The sequence below is a fragment of the Phocoena sinus genome, chromosome 16 (genome assembly GCF_008692025.1).
Source record: "Phocoena sinus isolate mPhoSin1 chromosome 16, mPhoSin1.pri, whole genome shotgun sequence".
Lineage (NCBI taxonomy): Eukaryota > Metazoa > Chordata > Mammalia > Artiodactyla > Phocoenidae > Phocoena > Phocoena sinus.
In genome coordinates this window covers 36454087-36472953 of record NC_045778.1, presented here as the reverse complement: position 1 = coordinate 36472953, position 18867 = coordinate 36454087, and the positions used below count along the sequence as shown (strand labels likewise).

The window sequence follows — 18867 nt, the reverse complement described above, 5'->3', positions numbered from 1 at the left end:
GAAAAACTAAGTATGAATGTTCATACTAAGCTGGATAAATAAAGACAGTAAATACCTCACATCAGTTCAGGTCAAGTTTTGTCACCAAACAAGTTTTGTGCCTCTCTAAGAAAGAGAACAATACTGAATATAAAAAAAGTGGTACATAATTATATCCCAGAACAAGTGAATGTGAAAATTAATTGAGAGGAATCATTTGCTTTTATCATTCTCATGTGATCCTTTGTGATTTAGGATTACATTTTTTTTCTTTATGGATCCAACCAACTTAGTTCTATTGTGAGTAATGTTTACATAATCATCTTGAAATGATGTTTATTGTTTTTTTCAATTTTTGGAGTAAATTTTAGAGTTAGAAGACATGAATGATTTGTTTTTAGGTCTCCAGATCTATTAGGTTCTGAAACTACTCTGAGGCAGAGATTAATATAATGTATTTTATATTTTCTTAAATTAGCATCTGATGAATATCTGAGCCAATAAACACTCCACTGATAAAAACAACAGGATTAGAATACTGTAAAAATGATGGAAGAAGATTAAAAATTTTTAATGTTTGCTTTATTATGGACTAGCACTTCTATTTTATGGCCTGAAATGAGTTTTGAAATGTGAAATGGCTGCTGTATTCCAGAATTATAACATTAAAACAATTTAAATGGTTTTCTAAAAATCTGATATTCTCATCGTTTAAAAATATTGACAATATCAAGTAGTGATGAAAAAATGGCATACTTATATCTTGTTTATGGGAGTGTAAACTGATGCACGCTTTCTAAAGGGATAACCTACAACATACTATTAATAACGTAATATGTACATAGTCTCTGTTTAGCCCCTTCTCTAGCAATCCATCATGAAGAAGTACTTGTACAAGTATTCAAGGATATTATATATGGATAAAATACAATATTCATTAAAGCATTTATAAAATAATAGAGATAAACTGGAGGTAACTTTAATGCTCATCAGTTGGGTCACAGATGAAATAAATTATAGTACATCTATAAAACGGAAAACTTTCCTTAACACTGTTAAGAAGAATGAAGTAGATCTATATATACTGAAACGGAAGGATGTCTAAGACAATAAAAAGTAGGAAATCAAGAATTATGTAGAATAGGATGTAATTTTTGTTAAAAACAGAAAACACAATGACAACAAAACACAAAGACAGGGCTTCCCTGGTGGCACAGTGGTTGAGAGTCCGCCTGCTGATGCAGGGGACACGGGTTCGTGCCCCGGTCTGGGAGGATCCCACATGCCGCGGAGCGGCTGGGCCCGTGAGCCATGGCCGCTGCGCCTGCGCGTCAGGAGCCTGTGCTCCACAGTGGGAGAGGCCACAGCAGTGAGAGGCCCACATACTGCAAACAAAACAAAACAAAACGAACCCCACGAAGACAACCCCCCCAAACCCAATTTATATAATTATATAAGCACAAATACATGTTTGGAAGTCCACTGTCCTGAATACAAATACGAACAGGTAAATATCTTTAGGAGATTACAATAATTTCAAAACAATAGGTAAAGAACCACTCACCTGTTAAATTTAACAGCAAGGCCCAGGTCAGCAATACAGCAACTTCCATTTTTCTTGATGAGGATGTTTTTGCTCTTTAGGTCGCGATGAGCAATTGCAGGCTTTCCTTGAGTGCCATAAATTTCTGTGTGGAGATGGCACAGACCACAGGCAGCTGAATAAGCCAACTTAAGCAGGGCTCTGGTGTCTAGTGTAGCACATTTCAGGAAATCATAGAGAGATCCGTTTTCATGGTAATCGGTAATCAAATAGAGCTGAGTCCAGGAACCTGTACCTTTAATATCTGCTGCTATAAAACCTGTTCAATTAATGAATTTAAAAGGTTAGTTATCAGATGTAGCTAGGAAGAATAATGAATGCTCATTTAGGATACTGAGAATAACTTAGGTATAATCTACAGGTAATAAAAATTTAACTTGTCTGACAAAATTTCTTGAATATATTACCAAAACTTTTAAAAGTCTATAATTTTGTAATTAATTTAAAGTAATCTTAATAATCATAAAAATGATAATATGACTAAGAAAAAGATCACATATATAATAACCTAGGGAAATGCTATTAATCTACATGATTCTGTAAGGATGAAGAACTATAAAGAAGGAATGTGGAAAAGGCTCTTCATTTCAAACTGAAAAGTGGACCCATTAAAATAATAAAGTTAGTGCTTCCCTGGTGGTGCACTGGTTAAGAATCTGCCTGCCAATTCAGGGGGCATGGGTTCGATCCCTGGTCCGGGAAGATCCCACATGCCTCGGAGCATCTAAGCCCGTGCACCATAACTACTGAGCCCGTGCTCTAGAGCCGGCGAGCCACAACTACTGAAGCCCACACGCTACAAGTACTGAAGCCTGCGTGCCTAGAGCCTGTGCTCTGTAACAAGAGAAGCCACTGCAATGAGAAGCCCGCACACTGCAATGAAGAGTAGCCCCCGCTCGCCGCAACTAGAGAAAGTCCGCGTGCAGCAACGAAGACCCAACACAGCCAAAAATAAATAAAATAAAAATAAAATTAAAAAAAAAATAATAAAGTTAAATATGTTCAACTAAGAGTTCGCTCCTAACTAAGCCAACTCCCACTTGCCCATCAATGCCTTATCACATTTTCCTTCTCAGCCTGGCTCACTGACAAGCAAGTTCACAATACTGGCCTCCTTTCTTTCTCCTTTTTCTTCTCCCTCTCTTCAGAAAAAGGTGAATGCTGAGTTGAATAATGTTCCCCCCCGCCATGTCCACCTGGTACCTATAAATGTGACCTTATTTGGAAACAAGGTCTTCGTAGGTGGAAACAAGGTCTTTGTAGGTATAATCAAGTTCAGATGAGGTGATACTAGGTTAGAGTGGGCCCTAAATCAATGACTGGTATCCTTATAGGAAGAGGGAAATATGGATACAGACACACAGGAAGAAGGCCATGTGCCAACAAAGACAGAGATAGGAGTGTGGTCTCCCAGGCCAAGGCATGCCGAAGATAGTTGGCAATCACCAGAATCTGGAAGAGGCAAGGAAGGGTCCTCCCCTAAAGCCTTCAGAGAGCATGGCCCTGTCAACACCTTGATTTTAAACTTCTGGCCTCCATAACTCTGAGAGAATTAAGTTTCTGTTGTTTTAAGCCACCTAGTTTGTGGCACTCTGTTACGGACAGTCCTAGGAAACGAATATAATTAGTATAGGAAACTATACTCTTAGCAACATGTTATACACTCTCTAAATTAAAGGGCAAGGAAATAGTACCTGAATAGAAAGTCAGGGAAGGTAGATGAGTTTATGTACCCTACTGATCAGATCATACCTAGGTTATTTTGCTACTGTGTGAATGGGGGTGAGGAGAGAGACCTATTAAGCATAGAACATAATAAATGAAGCTACATCTTATGAGGGAGGGGGGTGATTTAATCTGCAACAGGCAAAGGTACATATAGTTCAAGTTACCCTAGAAAATTGCTTAAATTACCTTTAAAAGACTTGTTTTTTGTTACTATATGACTAAGTCCAATAAACTATATTACTTCCACTTTGAAACTCACTGCTGTTTCTCCTCAGCTGGGTAGTAAATATAGACATACCTTGTTTAACCGAGCTTCACAGATACTGGGTTTTTAACAAATTGAAAGTCTGTGGCAACTCCTGCCACAAGTCTATAGGAGCCGTTTTTCAAACAGCATTTGCTCACTTCACGTGCCACATTTTGGTAATTCTCACAAACCTTCAAACTTTTTCATTATTATTATATTTGTTATGGTGATCTGTGATCAGTGGTCTTTGATGTTACTATTGTAATTGTTCGGCATTTTTTAGCAGTAGAGTATTTTTAAATTAAGGTATGTACATTGTTTACTAGACATAATGCTACTGCACACTTAATAGAGTATAGTACAGCATAAACATAACTTTTATATGCACTTGGAAACCAAAATATTTGTGGGACGTGCTTTATTGCAGTGGTCTGGAACCCAACCCCAAAATATCTCTGAGCCATGTCTGGAAAGTGGTTGGTTGCCATTCAGGACTGGGTTGTATTTAAACTGTATATTCCACTAGATTTCCTTTAGCCAAATGCACACAACTGAACTCACATATGTTTTCAAAGCCCATGTGCCAGGCTTCCACCAGCATCCCACTAACGTTGAAGAATATGGAATTGACTAAACTCAAACGTGTACTCACCGAGTATGTTTTCATGGCGCATTAGCACGGTTTGATAGATTTCCGTTTCTCGAAACCAGCTAGCTTCTTCAGTGGTAAAAAACACTTTGACTGCCACTTTCTCACCACGCCATTTACCCATCCACACTTCTCCATATCGGCCTTTACCAACTTGCCGAACCATCTGAATCTGTTTGGCAATAGTTCGCTGAACCTTCATAGTAAAAAGTAAAATGAGAAGAACATATTAAGATTGAAAAAGTGGTTTAATAGGCCATCCCATCAAAAAGGATGGTATGGGGCTTCCCTGGTACCGCAGTGGTTAAGAGTCTGCCTGCTGATGCAGGGGACACGGATTCGTGCCCCTGTCTGGGAAGATCCCACATGCCGTGGGGCAGCTGGGCCCGTGAGCCATGGCCACTGAGCCTGCGCGTCCGGAGCCTGTGCTCCACAACGGGAGAGGCCACAACAGTGAGAGGCCCGCGTACCGCAAAAAAAAAAAAAAAAAAAAAAAAAAAAAAAAAAAAAAAGGATGGTATATACAACCAACCAATTCGAAGATTAACATATATACAGTCAGCCTCCATATCTGTTCCGCATCCTTGGATGTGGAAGGCCGACTGTAAGGGACCTGAGCATCTGCACGTTTTTGTATCTACAAGGGGTCCTGGAACCAACCCCTGAGGTCTATCCTGAGGGAGGACTGTACTGTATTCAAAAGGAGATGAAACAATGTACAATATATTCTAAAATCACAAAATAACAGGTTAGTCAATGTGGCAGACTGTTTGCAAAAGTGGACTATATAATTCCCCTCCCAGTACACACACCCTTGGGTAGTCTCCTCCAGACTCTGGGCTTGGCTACATGACTTGCTTTGGGCAAAAGAACAACCGCAACTGTAAAACAAGTGAAAAGTCTTTGTGCACTGGAGCTTTCCCTTTCTTGCCATTCTAGGGCACCCTGTGACCAAAATGAGCAAAACCATACCAACTGTTGGCCATGTACATAAACTATACCATTTGGCTCTAGCTGAGCAAATTCAGAAAAAGAACTGCCCAGAAGACCCACAGAATCATGAAAAATAACAAATGTTTGTTGTTTCAAGCCACTAAGCTTTGGGATGGTTTATCATGTAGCAAAATCTAAATGACAGTTAAAAATACTCAACTCAGTCTGTAAGACCCTACGTGATCTGGTCCCTGCCTAACTCTCCTGCCTGATCATTGACTCTAATCCCCTCTTATTTACCTTGTTTCAATTTTTAGAATTCACTCAAGCTCATTCCTGTCTCAATCTGTTTGCATGTGCAGTTCCCTTTACTTAAGAGTGTTGTTTCTCTCTTAAACACCTTCATAGCACATACATATTTCTCAGTTGCTGCACTTATCACAATTACAATTTTGTATTAATTATATACATATTTGTTTGAATTCCATCCCCCACTACTCACAGAATACAGATATTTATTTAGGACAATACTTGAAGTACAATACTGCTTTCATTAATATTTGTTGGATGAAACAGGCAGGTAAATTGCTACCTTTCATTTTCAGAAGCATTAGCAGCCATTCTAAATTAAAAAAACAACACTAAGGTCCCGGTTGGAAATGTAGTTAAAATGGGCTAGATTTTATGAGCATCTAAACTGACTTACTTTATGTATCACTTATTACAAATTCCTTTTGTGATTTCATTTTAGAAAGCCAGAATTATTGAGGTCTAATTTACATATACTAAAATGCACTCTTTTCGAGAACTGTGTTTTGACAAATGTATACAGTTATGTAACCACCAACATCACAATTAAGATACAGAACATTTCTATAACCCAGAAAAGTTCCCTTTACCGCTTGAAAGTCAATCACCTCCCCACCCACCCTGAGTCCCTGGCATGACTGATCTCTTTTCTTTCCCTACAGTTTTGAACATGACATAAATGGAAACATACAATAGGTAGCCTCTGTATCTAGCTTCTTTCATTCAGCATAAAATACTTTGAAATTAAAAAAAAAATACTTTGAAATTTACCTGTGTTGCTATTGCATGCATCAGTAGTTTGTTCCATTTTACTGACAAGCAGCATTCTACTCAATGAATGTACCACCATTTGTTTATCCATTTACCAACTGATGGACTTCTGGGTTGTTTACAATTTATTATGAATAAAGCTGCTATGAACATTCACAGTCAGTCTTTGTATGGACATGTTTGCATATTCCTTCTGTAAACAATTAGCAGAAGGACTGCTTCATTGCATAAAAAGTATATGCTTAACATTTTAGTCAGCTATCAACCTGTTCCCCAAAGTAGCTGTATTCTGCATTTCATCAGCAATATATGAGATTTCCAGTTGATTTATTTTATTTATTTATTTATGGCTGCATTGGGTCTTTGTTGCTGCATGCGGGCTTTTCTCTAGTTGCGGTGAGTGCGGGCTACTCTTCGTTGTGGTGCGTAGGCTTCTCTTGCTGCGGATCACGGGCTCTAGGTGTGCGGCCTTCAGTAGTTGTGGCACACAGGCTCAGTAGTTGTGGCTCGCGGGCTCTAGAGCGCAGGCTCAGCAGCTGCAGTGCACGGGCTTAGGTGCTCCGAAGCATGTGGGATCTTCCCGGACCAGGGCTCAAAACTTGTGCCCTCTGCATCGGCAGGCAGGTTCTTAACCACTGTGCCACCAGGGAAGCCCTGATTTATATTCTTTTCCGCACTTAATATTCTCAGTTTTTGTCATACTAGTGAACGTGTAGTATCTCACTGTGTTTAATCTGCATTTCCCTGATGATGCTGAGCATCTTTTCATGTGCTTATCTGCCATTCTTACATCTTCTCTGGGCAAGTGTCTGTTCAAATCGTTTGTCCATTTTTAAACAATTGGGTTGTCTCATTCCTGAGTTGTAAAAATTCTTCATATATTCTGCAACACAAATTCTTTATCTGAACTCCTTTGCCAATCTGTGACTTGTTTTTTCACTTTCTTAACAGTGTCTTCTGAATAAGAAAAGTTTTAAATTTTAAGAAAGACCAGTTTATCATTTTTTAAAGTGACTCTTGCCTTTTGTGTCCTAAGAAATCTTTACTCAAAGTCACAATAATTTTCTAAAACATTTTCTTTTAAAGGTTTTATACTTTAATTTTTACATTTAGGTCTATAATCCATTTCAAGGTAATTTTGTATATGGAGTGAGATAAGGGTCAAGATTCACCTTTTGGCAAATGGATGCCCAATTTTTCCTGTACCGTTTGTTGAATGGACTCTTTTCCCCACTGAATTACTCTGGCATCCAAATCAACTGATCACACATGTGTGCATCCATCTCTAGACTGTATTCTGTTCCACTGATGTACATACCTATCCTTATGCCAGGATCACATAGTGTTGACTACTGTAGCTGTACAATAAGCCCAGAAATCAGGTAGTGAATCCTCTTTATTCTTCTTCTTCAAAATTGTTTTGGCTCTTCTAGGTCCTCTGCATTTCCAAATAATTGTTAGAATAAGCTCATCAATTTCTACAAAAGTTTGCTCTGATTTTGATTTGGATTGAATTGAAACTATAAATCAGTTTTAGGATAACTGAAATCTTAATACTGAGTCTTCTGATTCAAAAACAGGTTAAAAACCTTAACGCTTATTAGGGGCTTTGTTCATTTCTTTTGGCAATCTTTTCTGATTTTTTTTTTTTTGCGGTACGCGGGCCTCTCACTGTTGTGGCCTCTTGTGTTGCGGAGCACAGGCTCCGGATGCGCAGGCTCAGCAGCCATGGCTTCACGGGCCTAGCCGCTCTGCGGCATGTGGGATCTTCCCAGACTAGGGCATGAACCTGTGTCCCCTGAATCGGCAGGCAGACTCCCAACCACTGCGCCACCAGGGAAGCCCCATGTTTTCTGATTTTAAGTGTACAGGTCTTACATAAATTTTAAGTTTATTTCAAAATATTTCACGTTTTTCATGGTATTTTAAATGATAGTGCTTTTAAAATTTTAATCCCTAATTGTTTATAGCCAGTGTACATAAATTCAATGATTTTTGTGCAATGATCTTGATAAACTCACTTATTGGTTGTTGTAGCTTATGTTATCATCTTTGAGATTTTCTATGTAGACAATCATGTTGTCCGCACTGTCCTTTCCAATTCAATTACAGAATTACCTGATTCCATGAATTTTATAATTAGAGACCAATGTATTTACTTTAAACAAACCAACTAAACACAGAATTTAAAATCTATCTAGATATCTAGTATTTATTATAAGGGTCCCCTTTGACCCCTAAGTCTGAGTATTTCTATACATGTAATTCTCTTAGAATTATTTACAACTCGCTTTAACGTCATTTTTATGAATTGTGTTTTGGTTACATAGTATTATATTGAGGGAAGTATCCTCTCTATGAAGATGATCTGTGGGAGTAACTTCCTTTTGATTTCAGAATCTGAAATTGTTATACTTCTCCCAACTAATCAGTTTAACCTTACATATGCAAGGTATTTTACACCTGATTCCTCAAGTTGGCTGTTAAAAACCTGTGAGCTGGGCTTCCCTGGTGGCACAGTGGTTGAGAGTCCGCCTGCCAATGCAGCGGAGGCGGGTTCGTGTCCCGGTCCGGGAAGATCTCACATGCCGCGTAGCGGCTGGGCCCGTGAGCCATGGCCGCTGAGCCTGCACGTCCAGAGCCTGTGCTCTGCAACGGGAGAGGCCACAACAGTGAGAGGCCCGCGTACCACACACACAAAAAAAAAAAAACCTGTGAGCTTATGTTAACACTTACATAGCACTTCATGACCACATTTTCTCTCTTAACCTTGCTTGTGACTCTACCTTACTTTACTCAATTTTTCTTATTTCATATTTCTTATTTTAACTAATTTCATCTTGCATTACTGTAACCATCTTTCTAAATAAGAAGGGAAAAAAGTGTGTCTAGTAAAGTCCCCTAATATGTAATTATTAAGCCGTCTACCATCATATAACAACACATTCTGTATTAATAAACCATTTATGTTTATATGACATTTCAGCTTACCAATAAGGGTAGTCCAGATCCACTACCAGAACTTTGTGACTGGTCAATAAGGTCTTTTAATGATTCCCCAACTGGAATAAATGCTTCATCCTGTTCCAGGTCACGATTGTAACGGCGTCTGCTTGAGATGCTCTTGCAATAATGTCTTTCAAAAAAGCAGAAAATAATCTACATTAACATTCTAAAACTATAAAATTCTAAGGTAAGAAAAATCTTGAGGTTGTTGACACTCCTTCCTTCATCACATGGGTTCATATCCAAATTAGCCTTATCATAGAAAAATATATCCTCTGTTAAAATAATGTCCAGAAATGGAGTTTATGAGGTAGAGAGATATATACTATCTTAAAACGGAAAGATGTCCATGGTACATTGGCAAGTGAAAAAAACAGATTAAAAAACAGCATGTAAAGTATGATCCTAGCTATAAACATTTTAAAATTATATGTATCTATACTTGTCTCTAAAAGGATCAGAAATATATCAAGTTGTATATAATAGTTATTGCTGGGAATGTAGGAATATTTACTTTCTACTTTACATATGTATTTTCATCTGAATTTGTAAGCATGTAGTTTTGTATCAAAATGAACAATAAATATACTTCCATTTTAAAAAAGAGTTTATGGAAAAGAAATCAAATAAGTTCACTTAATTCATTCTAATATTTTCAAAGGCTTTTTAAAAAATTTTCAAATTATGAAATGTTTCAAACACGTAGGAAGGTAGAGATTAATTTATTTGGCACCCATGTGTAAGCCATTTAAATTTAATAAATATTGACATTATGCTATGTTTATTTTAGATATATTTTAAATAAATAAACATTAAAGTATTTGCAGCCATTTCCCTCATAATTCCATTTCCCTCATTTACTCCTAAGAGACAAACACTATCTTGAAGGTGGTTATATCCTTCCTATCTATGTATTTATACCTTTACCATAAAAGTATATGCTCATAAACAACATCGTTCCTCCGGACACAAACGGCATATGCTATATTAATATTTTACATCATGCTTTAAAAAACTCCTTATGTATTACATATTTACCCATGTTGATACATGTTCAAAAAAACAACAGCTCATTTTTATTGATCTTGAGTGTGTGTCAGGCACTGTTCTATGACTTACTTCATCTTTATTAAACTCATAAGAGGTAAGTACTATTGTTTCCATTTTACAAAAGAGAAAACCATGGCCCAGAGGCTCATCATTTGTCCCAAGTCAGACAGCTGGCTAATTATTCTCCAATACTGAGGCAAGACCCTTCTGGGTACTATAGCCAAAACCCCATGAATTATGAGGTTTTCAAGTCACATAGCTGGTGGGAACAGATACTATCCCCAGCCTTGTGTGAGCACTGAATACTGTTTCCTTCAATCTTTTCAGCCGTTCTTTCCCAGCCTTAGGTGGTTTCCTCACTTGAACACACTGATCACGATTCAGCTGAATATTCTATGGGAACGTTCTGAAGATGTCTGGAGTCCTTTCTCTGTGAAACTCTCCTTTCCAGTACTCTGTACCTATGAACTATAGCTGCTGCTCTCTCCCCAGACTCTCAGCTGTGTCTCCTCGATTCGGTGTCTGCTGGGCTACACCTGAGTTCTTCCTGTGTCCCGCAGCCAGAAACTCTCTTCAGGGAGTAAGCTGGGCAATCACAAGACTCACCTCATTTGTCTCCTGTTTCTCAGGGATCAGTGCCCTTCACTGGCTGATTGGCAGCTATTAGTATGCGATTGAGGCTTACTGATTACAGGTTTCACTGTAAGACAATCTGCTTGGGCCATTTCACTGGACTACTAGAGACAGAGTACTCAGGTCTTTTTTCTTGGGCTAGATGGATTTTCCCCAAGAACAATCTTCTTATGTTATCTAGAGGGAACATGCTTGGTTAGCAGGGTTCTGGAGGGTAGGGGGGCCCACAAATTAGTATGTAAATATTCACTTTACCTCCTTATTTTTATTGTAATACCTCGCCCTCAATAATGGGATACCATAGCTGAGAACATTTTTGTTCTTTTCAGAGACTACACTTCTAGCCTTCTGTTAGAGAGATGGTGGAAAGTCACATCGTCATTCAGAAAAAGAGTAGGGATCTCAACATCTGTGGTACTTGGCATCCAAAATGGCCCACAAAATTTCTCAACTCCTGGTATGCCTGCCTATGTTTCCCTTCCATAAAGTAGAGCTCATCTCTGTGACCAACAGAATATGGCAGAAGTGATGGTATCACTTCTGAGTCTAGATCATAAACAGCACTGCAGCTTCCACATTGGTCTCCTGGATCACTCACTCTAGGGGTGCGGGGGAGCCAGGCCTCATGCTGTGAGGAAGCTCATGCAGGCAGCTCAGTAGAGAGGCTCACATCAGAGGAACTAAGGTCTCCTGCCAACGTGTGAGCCTCGGAAGCGAGCTATCTTGGAACGGGATCTACCAGCTCCACTCAAGCCTCCAGGTGAGTGCAGCCTCTGCTGACATCTGGGCCACTCAGTCAAGTCACTCCTGAAGTCCTGACCCACAGAAACAATGAGAGATAATAACTGCTGTTTCAAGCCACTAAGTTTGGGAGTGATTTCTTAATGCAGTATTGCACAACTAATACAGCATCTGACTTTCTAAAAACAGACTTTCAAGCAATCCTCTTGGTTTTACTGCCCCCCTCAACTTCACTACCATAGATAACTGCTACTGCCAATTGAGCTTCTTGGGGAATTTTACAGTATAAACTGGTTGCTGTTTGTCTTTCTCATTTTCTAGCCTGGGATTCAGATTTCTTAGGTCTACAAAGTCACTACTCATCCATAAGCTTCACAGGTTCCACAGCTTTTTGCTGTTATCTTGTCTCCTTGTCCTAGTTGGACAAAAAAGTTAAAAACTCTTTATTGCTGTTTTAGTGGGGCACAACAAAAGTAAGTATGCTCAATCTACTTCTTTATCTAAAAAGTCTATTATCAAACATTTGAATCTTTGTCAGTATAATGGGTAAAAAATATCTCAGTACGATTCTAATTTATATTTTTCATATTATGAGTATTCTTAAGTCATCTTTTTATTTTTCTTTTAAGAGCCATATGTATTTCTCTTTAGGTAAAATATATGCTCATTTTTGGGGGCCTAATTTCCCACTGAATTGATTTTTTTCTTTTTGATTTATAGAAGCTCTTTATATTTGAGAAATCAGCTCTTTGTAATATAAGCTGCTGATATTTTTCACTGTTGGTCTGTCTTCTGACCATTTGTGGTGGTTTCTACCACACAGTAAAGTTTTATTCTTATGTAGTTGACACCATCAATCTTTTCTTTTTTAAAGGTTTTGGTTTTTTTGCTTGTAAGTTTTGTGTCAGACTCAGATTATTTTAAAAAAGTCTTCCAAGGTTTGTTCTAGTATTTTAATCAATTCAGTTTATATATATAGTTTATATATATATAGAGAGAGAGAGAGAGAAAGAGCGAGAGCGAGAGCGAGAGCGAGAGCGAGAGAGAGAGAGAGAGAGAGAGAGAGAGAGAGAGAGAGAGAAAGGGAGAGTGAGCACCCCAACCCGGCTGAAATTTATTTCAGTGTACGGAATTGATTCAACTTCATTTTCTTCCATATAGCTATCCACTCCCAAATCCATTTACTGAATAAGCCAACTTCTCCTCAGTGATCTGAAATGTTACCTTTATCATATATTAACTTTCTTTATATACTTGGGTCTACTCATGGGTCTAGTAACGAATTCCACTGATCTCTCTGTTTATTCATATGCCAGTAAGATAATATTTTATTATTGAAGTTTATGCCCTCCTCTTATTGCTCTTCTGGCAAATGTCTTCTGAAATCATGACTAAATGCAAACAATTCTGAACTGCCAAATAACTAAAGAATGATAATACATACAGTTGATTTCTTGGGGCAGGTTTTTAAATTTAGATATAAGAAAGTTCAATATTCTATAAATAAAATCTTAAGTACTCATGAACATAACAAGAAGTATAATGTTGTGTCCAATTAATTGATTAGTAGTAAGGTCTTCTGTTCCCTTAAGAAAACTATAATATAGTTAATTAAAGGAGATAACCAGAAAATACAAGTTAATGGTTCCTGAAATACATTCAGTGTCAATGGTTTCTGCCTACTGGCTTTAAGAACAACTGTTTATATCTAATAGTCAACAAAATATTTTGCATCAAAATAATTATCTTACTTGTAACAAAAGCAGCTGGAGAAGATGATCATAGCAATTATGCAGACAGCCATAGAAATGAGCAAAGCCAGCCATCGAATGTTGCCATCGAAAAATGGACCTGATAATGGAAGTAAACAATGAAAAAGACATATTATCTTTCGATCACATCTTAAAAGGAAAAAATAACTTGTAGTGTTGAACTCTAGAAAGCTTGCTTATTGTTAAAACCAGAGAAAATATTTTACTGAGAATCATGATTGCACTTTTCTCTGCTAACCTACCTATAACAACAGGGGGCAGTGTAGGTTGTAAATACTGGTTACATAAGTTGGTCCGACAACATTCTATTGTCCGGCGTAGCTGGGCTTTTGGTGAATCCTAAAGGAAGAAAATTAGAAAATATTTGATACATGAAACTGATAATTAATTTTTAAAATATTCATAAAATACAGTTTATAATTCAGTGAGTGAAAAGGACCTGCTAAGTTTGTGTGAAAGTGATTATTGAAAAATTTAAATCTATGGTGAAATAGTGTTGTAAAGACTCTAAAATGTTTTTTCTTAAGGAGAATGTATGTATGTGGATGATGTGTTAGAACACTAGACTATAACTTAATTACAGATAAACAAAAGTTTATATATATTTTTCACCCAAAATTTGGCATATCTTAAGATATGACTATTCATTTGTTTTTAGTAAAAAAGTATTTAAAATCATGAGATCTTTTCCTAAAAAACATGGGTAATACATTTTATTACAGTGATAAACTAGCAGGGTAAATATGATCTCATGGGAGTATTGAGACTTAGTTGGATGAGACTTAAGATCTGACTAAAAAGTGGAGCGTGTCCTAGGCCAAAGAAATGACAGGTTAGAAAAGGTAGTCAAGTAGGCAGAAGGTACAGTTGATGCTGCCTATAACAACAATGTGGAAACTAATGAACCTGATACGGAAGCAAGTTGAAGTGTACGTGGTGAGGATAAGGTCAAAATATAGAAACAATATTTCTGAGAGTTTTTGGGAGACCACCAACCAGATATGTGTCCCTAATACATCAGAAAATGAGCACAGGGAAAGACTGTAGTCATGGGAACAGATACCAAAAATTATATGTGAAGTTTTATTTGATTAGAAGTACAGTATTTGAGAAGTTCTTAACTTGAATGCTGACATTTCAGCACTACCTGTAAGAAGTGCCATTCTAGACCAAAACAGTAACAGAAAGGAATTGTCTGTCATCACAGAAGTAGCAAGAATATAAGCAGAAATCAACCTTCTTATTCTTAAATATCAGATGGGCAGAAAGGAGAAACCTCGGTATAATCAGGTATTCCTTTAAAAATATGAAAATGAGATTCGATAGGAGAATCTATATGGGATTCTATAAGGGACTTGAGATTATATAAGAGAAGAGAAGATGGGTCAAGAGTACTTGGAAACCTCTAGAAGCACAAGTTTTACATTTTAACTGAAATTTTAACTTTCTAACAATTGTTTTTACTTTTAAATGATCATAAAAAGAGAAAAGAGAGACATATCAGAAGTTACACAGGTGACTCTGAAAAAAATATCCCAGATCTAGAGAAAACTTACATGAAGGATGGAATGAAGAGTATACAACTAAGATGAATAAAAGAAGCGTGAAGCATCCAAGAATAGTCCCAGTATGGCTAAAGTTCAAAATGAGCTCAGCCTTGCAGGACAGAAAATGTAAAGAAAAATCAGGAAGGGGTTTTTGGCAGTGCTAGAAGAAAGACCACCAAGCGATGGATGTAGTATTGCCGACAAAATACTAGGTAATTGAGGACAAAGAAAATGAACACTTCCTTAACTCTCGTTTTGTTCCAGTCTTCTCTATCAAGGATGATTGCAGGAATGAAGGAGGCAGACCAAACGCTAGTAAGTGGGATTGGTATCCCAGAAGCATGCAGAGACCCTACAATGTTTCTGTGTTCTGTCTGAATTCCCATCTTCTCAGCTAGGTGAATTACATCACAGGAAGTTGAGAGCACTTGGGAGAAGGCTGAAAGTGGTATGATTTAAAGATTTTAAAAACGAGGAGTGCTGTAAACTAGATAGCTAAATGTTATATTACTTTTAAAAGGGAAAGAAAGACTTTGCCAACAAAAGATTGGGGGCAGCACAGTATTACGGAAACAACAAGGATTTGGGAATCAAATAGCTTAAATCATAGCTTTGCCATTTATTAACTTTGTGACCCTGAGCAATAAACTTACTTCTCTCTGGGCTTTAGTTTCCTCTGCTATAAGATGGAGGATAAAAAATACCTGCCTTATAGGGTAACTGGGGGAAAATGAGGTAAAATATACCAAGCACTCAGCATATTAAATGCAGATAGTAAATGTTCAATAAATTAATTCTTCTTCCTCTAGTGAATGTGACACAGATCCCAGTTGACATTCTAGAATAAGTCACAAATGTTTGTAATCTCCTGGAAGACTCAATGTGGCTTCACTGAGAACAAGCAACATGAAACTCACATCTTTCTTATGTAGGTTAACTATGTATCTGGGTAGGCAAAAGTTACGTGTGTCTAGATTATGAAGTTGGGTGACACAACCTTTCCGGTTCCTACACTCCCTACTCCCATGCTCCACCCAAGTCCATTTGTATCTCTGGATTTGGTGGGCAATAAAAATCCTTGTGGGGAAAAAACTCACCTGGCATTCACAAAATAGGAGATTCTAACTTATTTAGTGAGCTTGAATGGGGGGGTTGCAGGTGAGGGGGAGTGGTACACGATAAAGGAACTGAAACCAAATTACAAGAAATGGCAGTGCGGTTTCTGAGAAATAATTCATCCTACTGGAAGAAACAGAATAAGCCAGATTTACCTACAGAGACTGGATTGTGTGAGGGAAAATCAAGGTCTGGGTGAAGCATGGTGATTATCACTTGAACTTGTTTTGATTCAAACCTGACAGTATGTGAAAGCACTGGGAGGAAAAAGCTTAGGTAAAAGTAGCAGAGCTGTTCTGCTCAGATGAGGTGCCAGGTAAATTAAGAGCGAGGTACAGCAAGATACACAGAAAGTGAGATAAGTGGTGGTCAACATGTTTTGTCTGTGTAACCCCTAAATGAATTCTGAAAAACAATGTATCCCCTCATACATTTTTAGACTGACACCTAAAATTTTTCATCATAAATAGCTGCAAAGAACGTATTGATAATTCCTTGCATATTGCACATGATATTTTAAAATAAAATTAAAATAAATCAAATCTATTCAGTAGAATCTAAATAATATAGCAATTCAATACTCATTATCATTTAAAAAAATAAATGGTCAAAATGCTTCTTTAACAATTGAAAGTTTTATAGTGTTCCTTTTGCTCCTTGAGCTCCTATTCCGTTTCTACATTTTCCACAATAATTCTGTCCTGATGTTCATGGAGAGGGGGAAGGGTAAGCCGGGCCGAAGTGAGAAAGTGGCATAGACATATATACACTACCAAATGTAAAACAGATAGCTAGTGGGAAGCAGCCGCACAGCACACGGAGATCAGCTTGCATAGCACAGGGAGATCAGCTCCGTGCTTTGTGACCACCTAGAGGGGTGAGATAGGGAGGGTGGGAGGGAGACTCAACAGGGAGGAGATATGGGGATATATGTATATGTATAGCTGATTCACTTTGTTATAAAGCAGAAACTAACACAACATTGTAAAGCAATAATACTCCAATAAAGATGTTAAAAAAAATTGTCCTGGGGCTTCCCTGGTGGCGCAGTGGTTGAGGGTCTGCCTGCCAGTGCGGGGGGCACGGGTTCGAGCCCTGGTCTGGGAGGATCCCGCATGCCGCGGAGCGACTGGGCCCGTGGGCCACAATTGCTGAGCCTGCGCGTCTGGAGCCTGTGCTCCGCCACGGGAGAGGCCGCGATAGTGAGAGGCCCGTGCACCGCGATGAAGAGTGGCCCCCGCTTGCCACAGCTAGAGAAAGCCCTCGCACAGAAACGAAGACCCAACACAGCCATAAATAAATAAATAAATAATTAAAAAAAAAAAAAAAAAAATTGTCCTAATGTAATATGTATCTTGATAAATAATTCTCCACATGAAAAATAAACATATATAATCTATTTTATTTCCTGTGATAGTATGTCTTTAAGTCAAAAAATCATTTTGGTTTGATTTATCATCACAATTATTATTAGTATAAAATTAATCAAAACTGTATATATATTATAATCTTTATTAAAATACTAATATAAAAAGAAAATTTTATTGGAGAGGTATGAGATGAATGACACTTTTAAAAAAACTACTTCATAAATTCATGGATAATTACTTATTGCTAGAATGCGAAAGTTTGGCATTAACTTTAATCCTATTTTTATCTTTTCCTTTTTTGGGGTCAGTACTAAGATTCTTTGTTCACATAAACAAAAAGATGATAATGGAAGGAACTAGTTATACCATTGTCCCATAATTCTTTAGAGACCTTCCAATCGTATGCTAAAACTCCTATAATGATCCTATTAGGAAAAATTATTTTACATGATCTAGCAAACTGGTTGAAAGCAAAAAATGAAAAACTACCAGATATGCAAATATATCTGCTATCCCCAAGTTCCCCACACTGATACTTAGATTTCGAATTATAACACTGTTTGGAAACTTGAGTATTTACATTCCAGGCCACTAATCTGGAAACTGTGACAAGGCTGATGGTGAAAAGGAAGGAAGGAAAAGAGAAATTGCTTAAGAAGCTCTGGTCTCAGGCAGATCAATATTAAGCAATAGAACCTGTGGAAGTTCATGATGGGTAAACCGATCCCCTTAAAACTATCCATGTGCCTATGCGATCCTTGTGTAATGTAGTCTGTGTGCACCCAGGTATATGCATAGCCCAGTTTAAAGCCTGCTTGGTTACATCATCAATATGGTAAAAGCTAACATTTACTAAGTCCTTACTATGTGCCAGTTGTGCTAAACTCTCTGCATACATGCTACCTCTCATTTGACCCTTATAAAAACTCCTTTGCTGATGAGAAAACAGCTTAAGAGAGTAAAGCTCCCTGCTCAAAGTTCCACAGCTAGCAAGAGGCAGCATGCCTATCTGAACACAGACTGTCAAGCTTAACAACTAAATTACATTGATAAATTCATTTGGGACACATCTAGTTGAGGGGGCCTGCGAGACACTGGTGACTGCTGTCGAGCTCAGTGCTTTAACCACAGAGAGGTCTTTCTTCAACATTTTAAAGTGATTAAACAGTGTACTGTAGTGTGGTTGATAAATATGCAAAGAGCATAAAACTGGAAGAGACAAACACATCGGCATCCCCCAAATCCTGACAAATTAGAGCAAAGGATTAATTTTAATACAATGAAATTTAACTTAGACAAGTATGTGACAATTGTGTAACAAAACTCACTCCATTCCCACCTACTTGTTTGTGTCAAGAAACCAACAGCACCAATAAAGAATGGAAGAGATAAGGATGAGTAGAAGCATGAGTG

The 18867-nt window shown here is 37.7% G+C and overlaps 1 protein-coding gene across 2 annotated transcripts in view; it reads right to left on the bottom strand.

Moving 5' to 3' along the window:
• Window positions 1-18867, bottom strand: part of BMPR1A (bone morphogenetic protein receptor type 1A) — a 142779-nt gene that overhangs the window by 5603 nt on the left and 118309 nt on the right. For both annotated transcript variants that reach the window (XM_032608510.1, XM_032608511.1), the window contains 5 exons: window positions 13664-13760; window positions 13401-13500; window positions 9211-9355; window positions 4210-4402; window positions 1544-1841 (listed from right to left, as the gene is read on the bottom strand). In XM_032608510.1, coding sequence (XP_032464401.1) covers window positions 1544-1841; window positions 4210-4402; window positions 9211-9355; window positions 13401-13500; window positions 13664-13760 — 833 coding nt within the window. The remainder of the gene's footprint in view (window positions 1-1543; window positions 1842-4209; window positions 4403-9210; window positions 9356-13400; window positions 13501-13663; window positions 13761-18867) is intronic.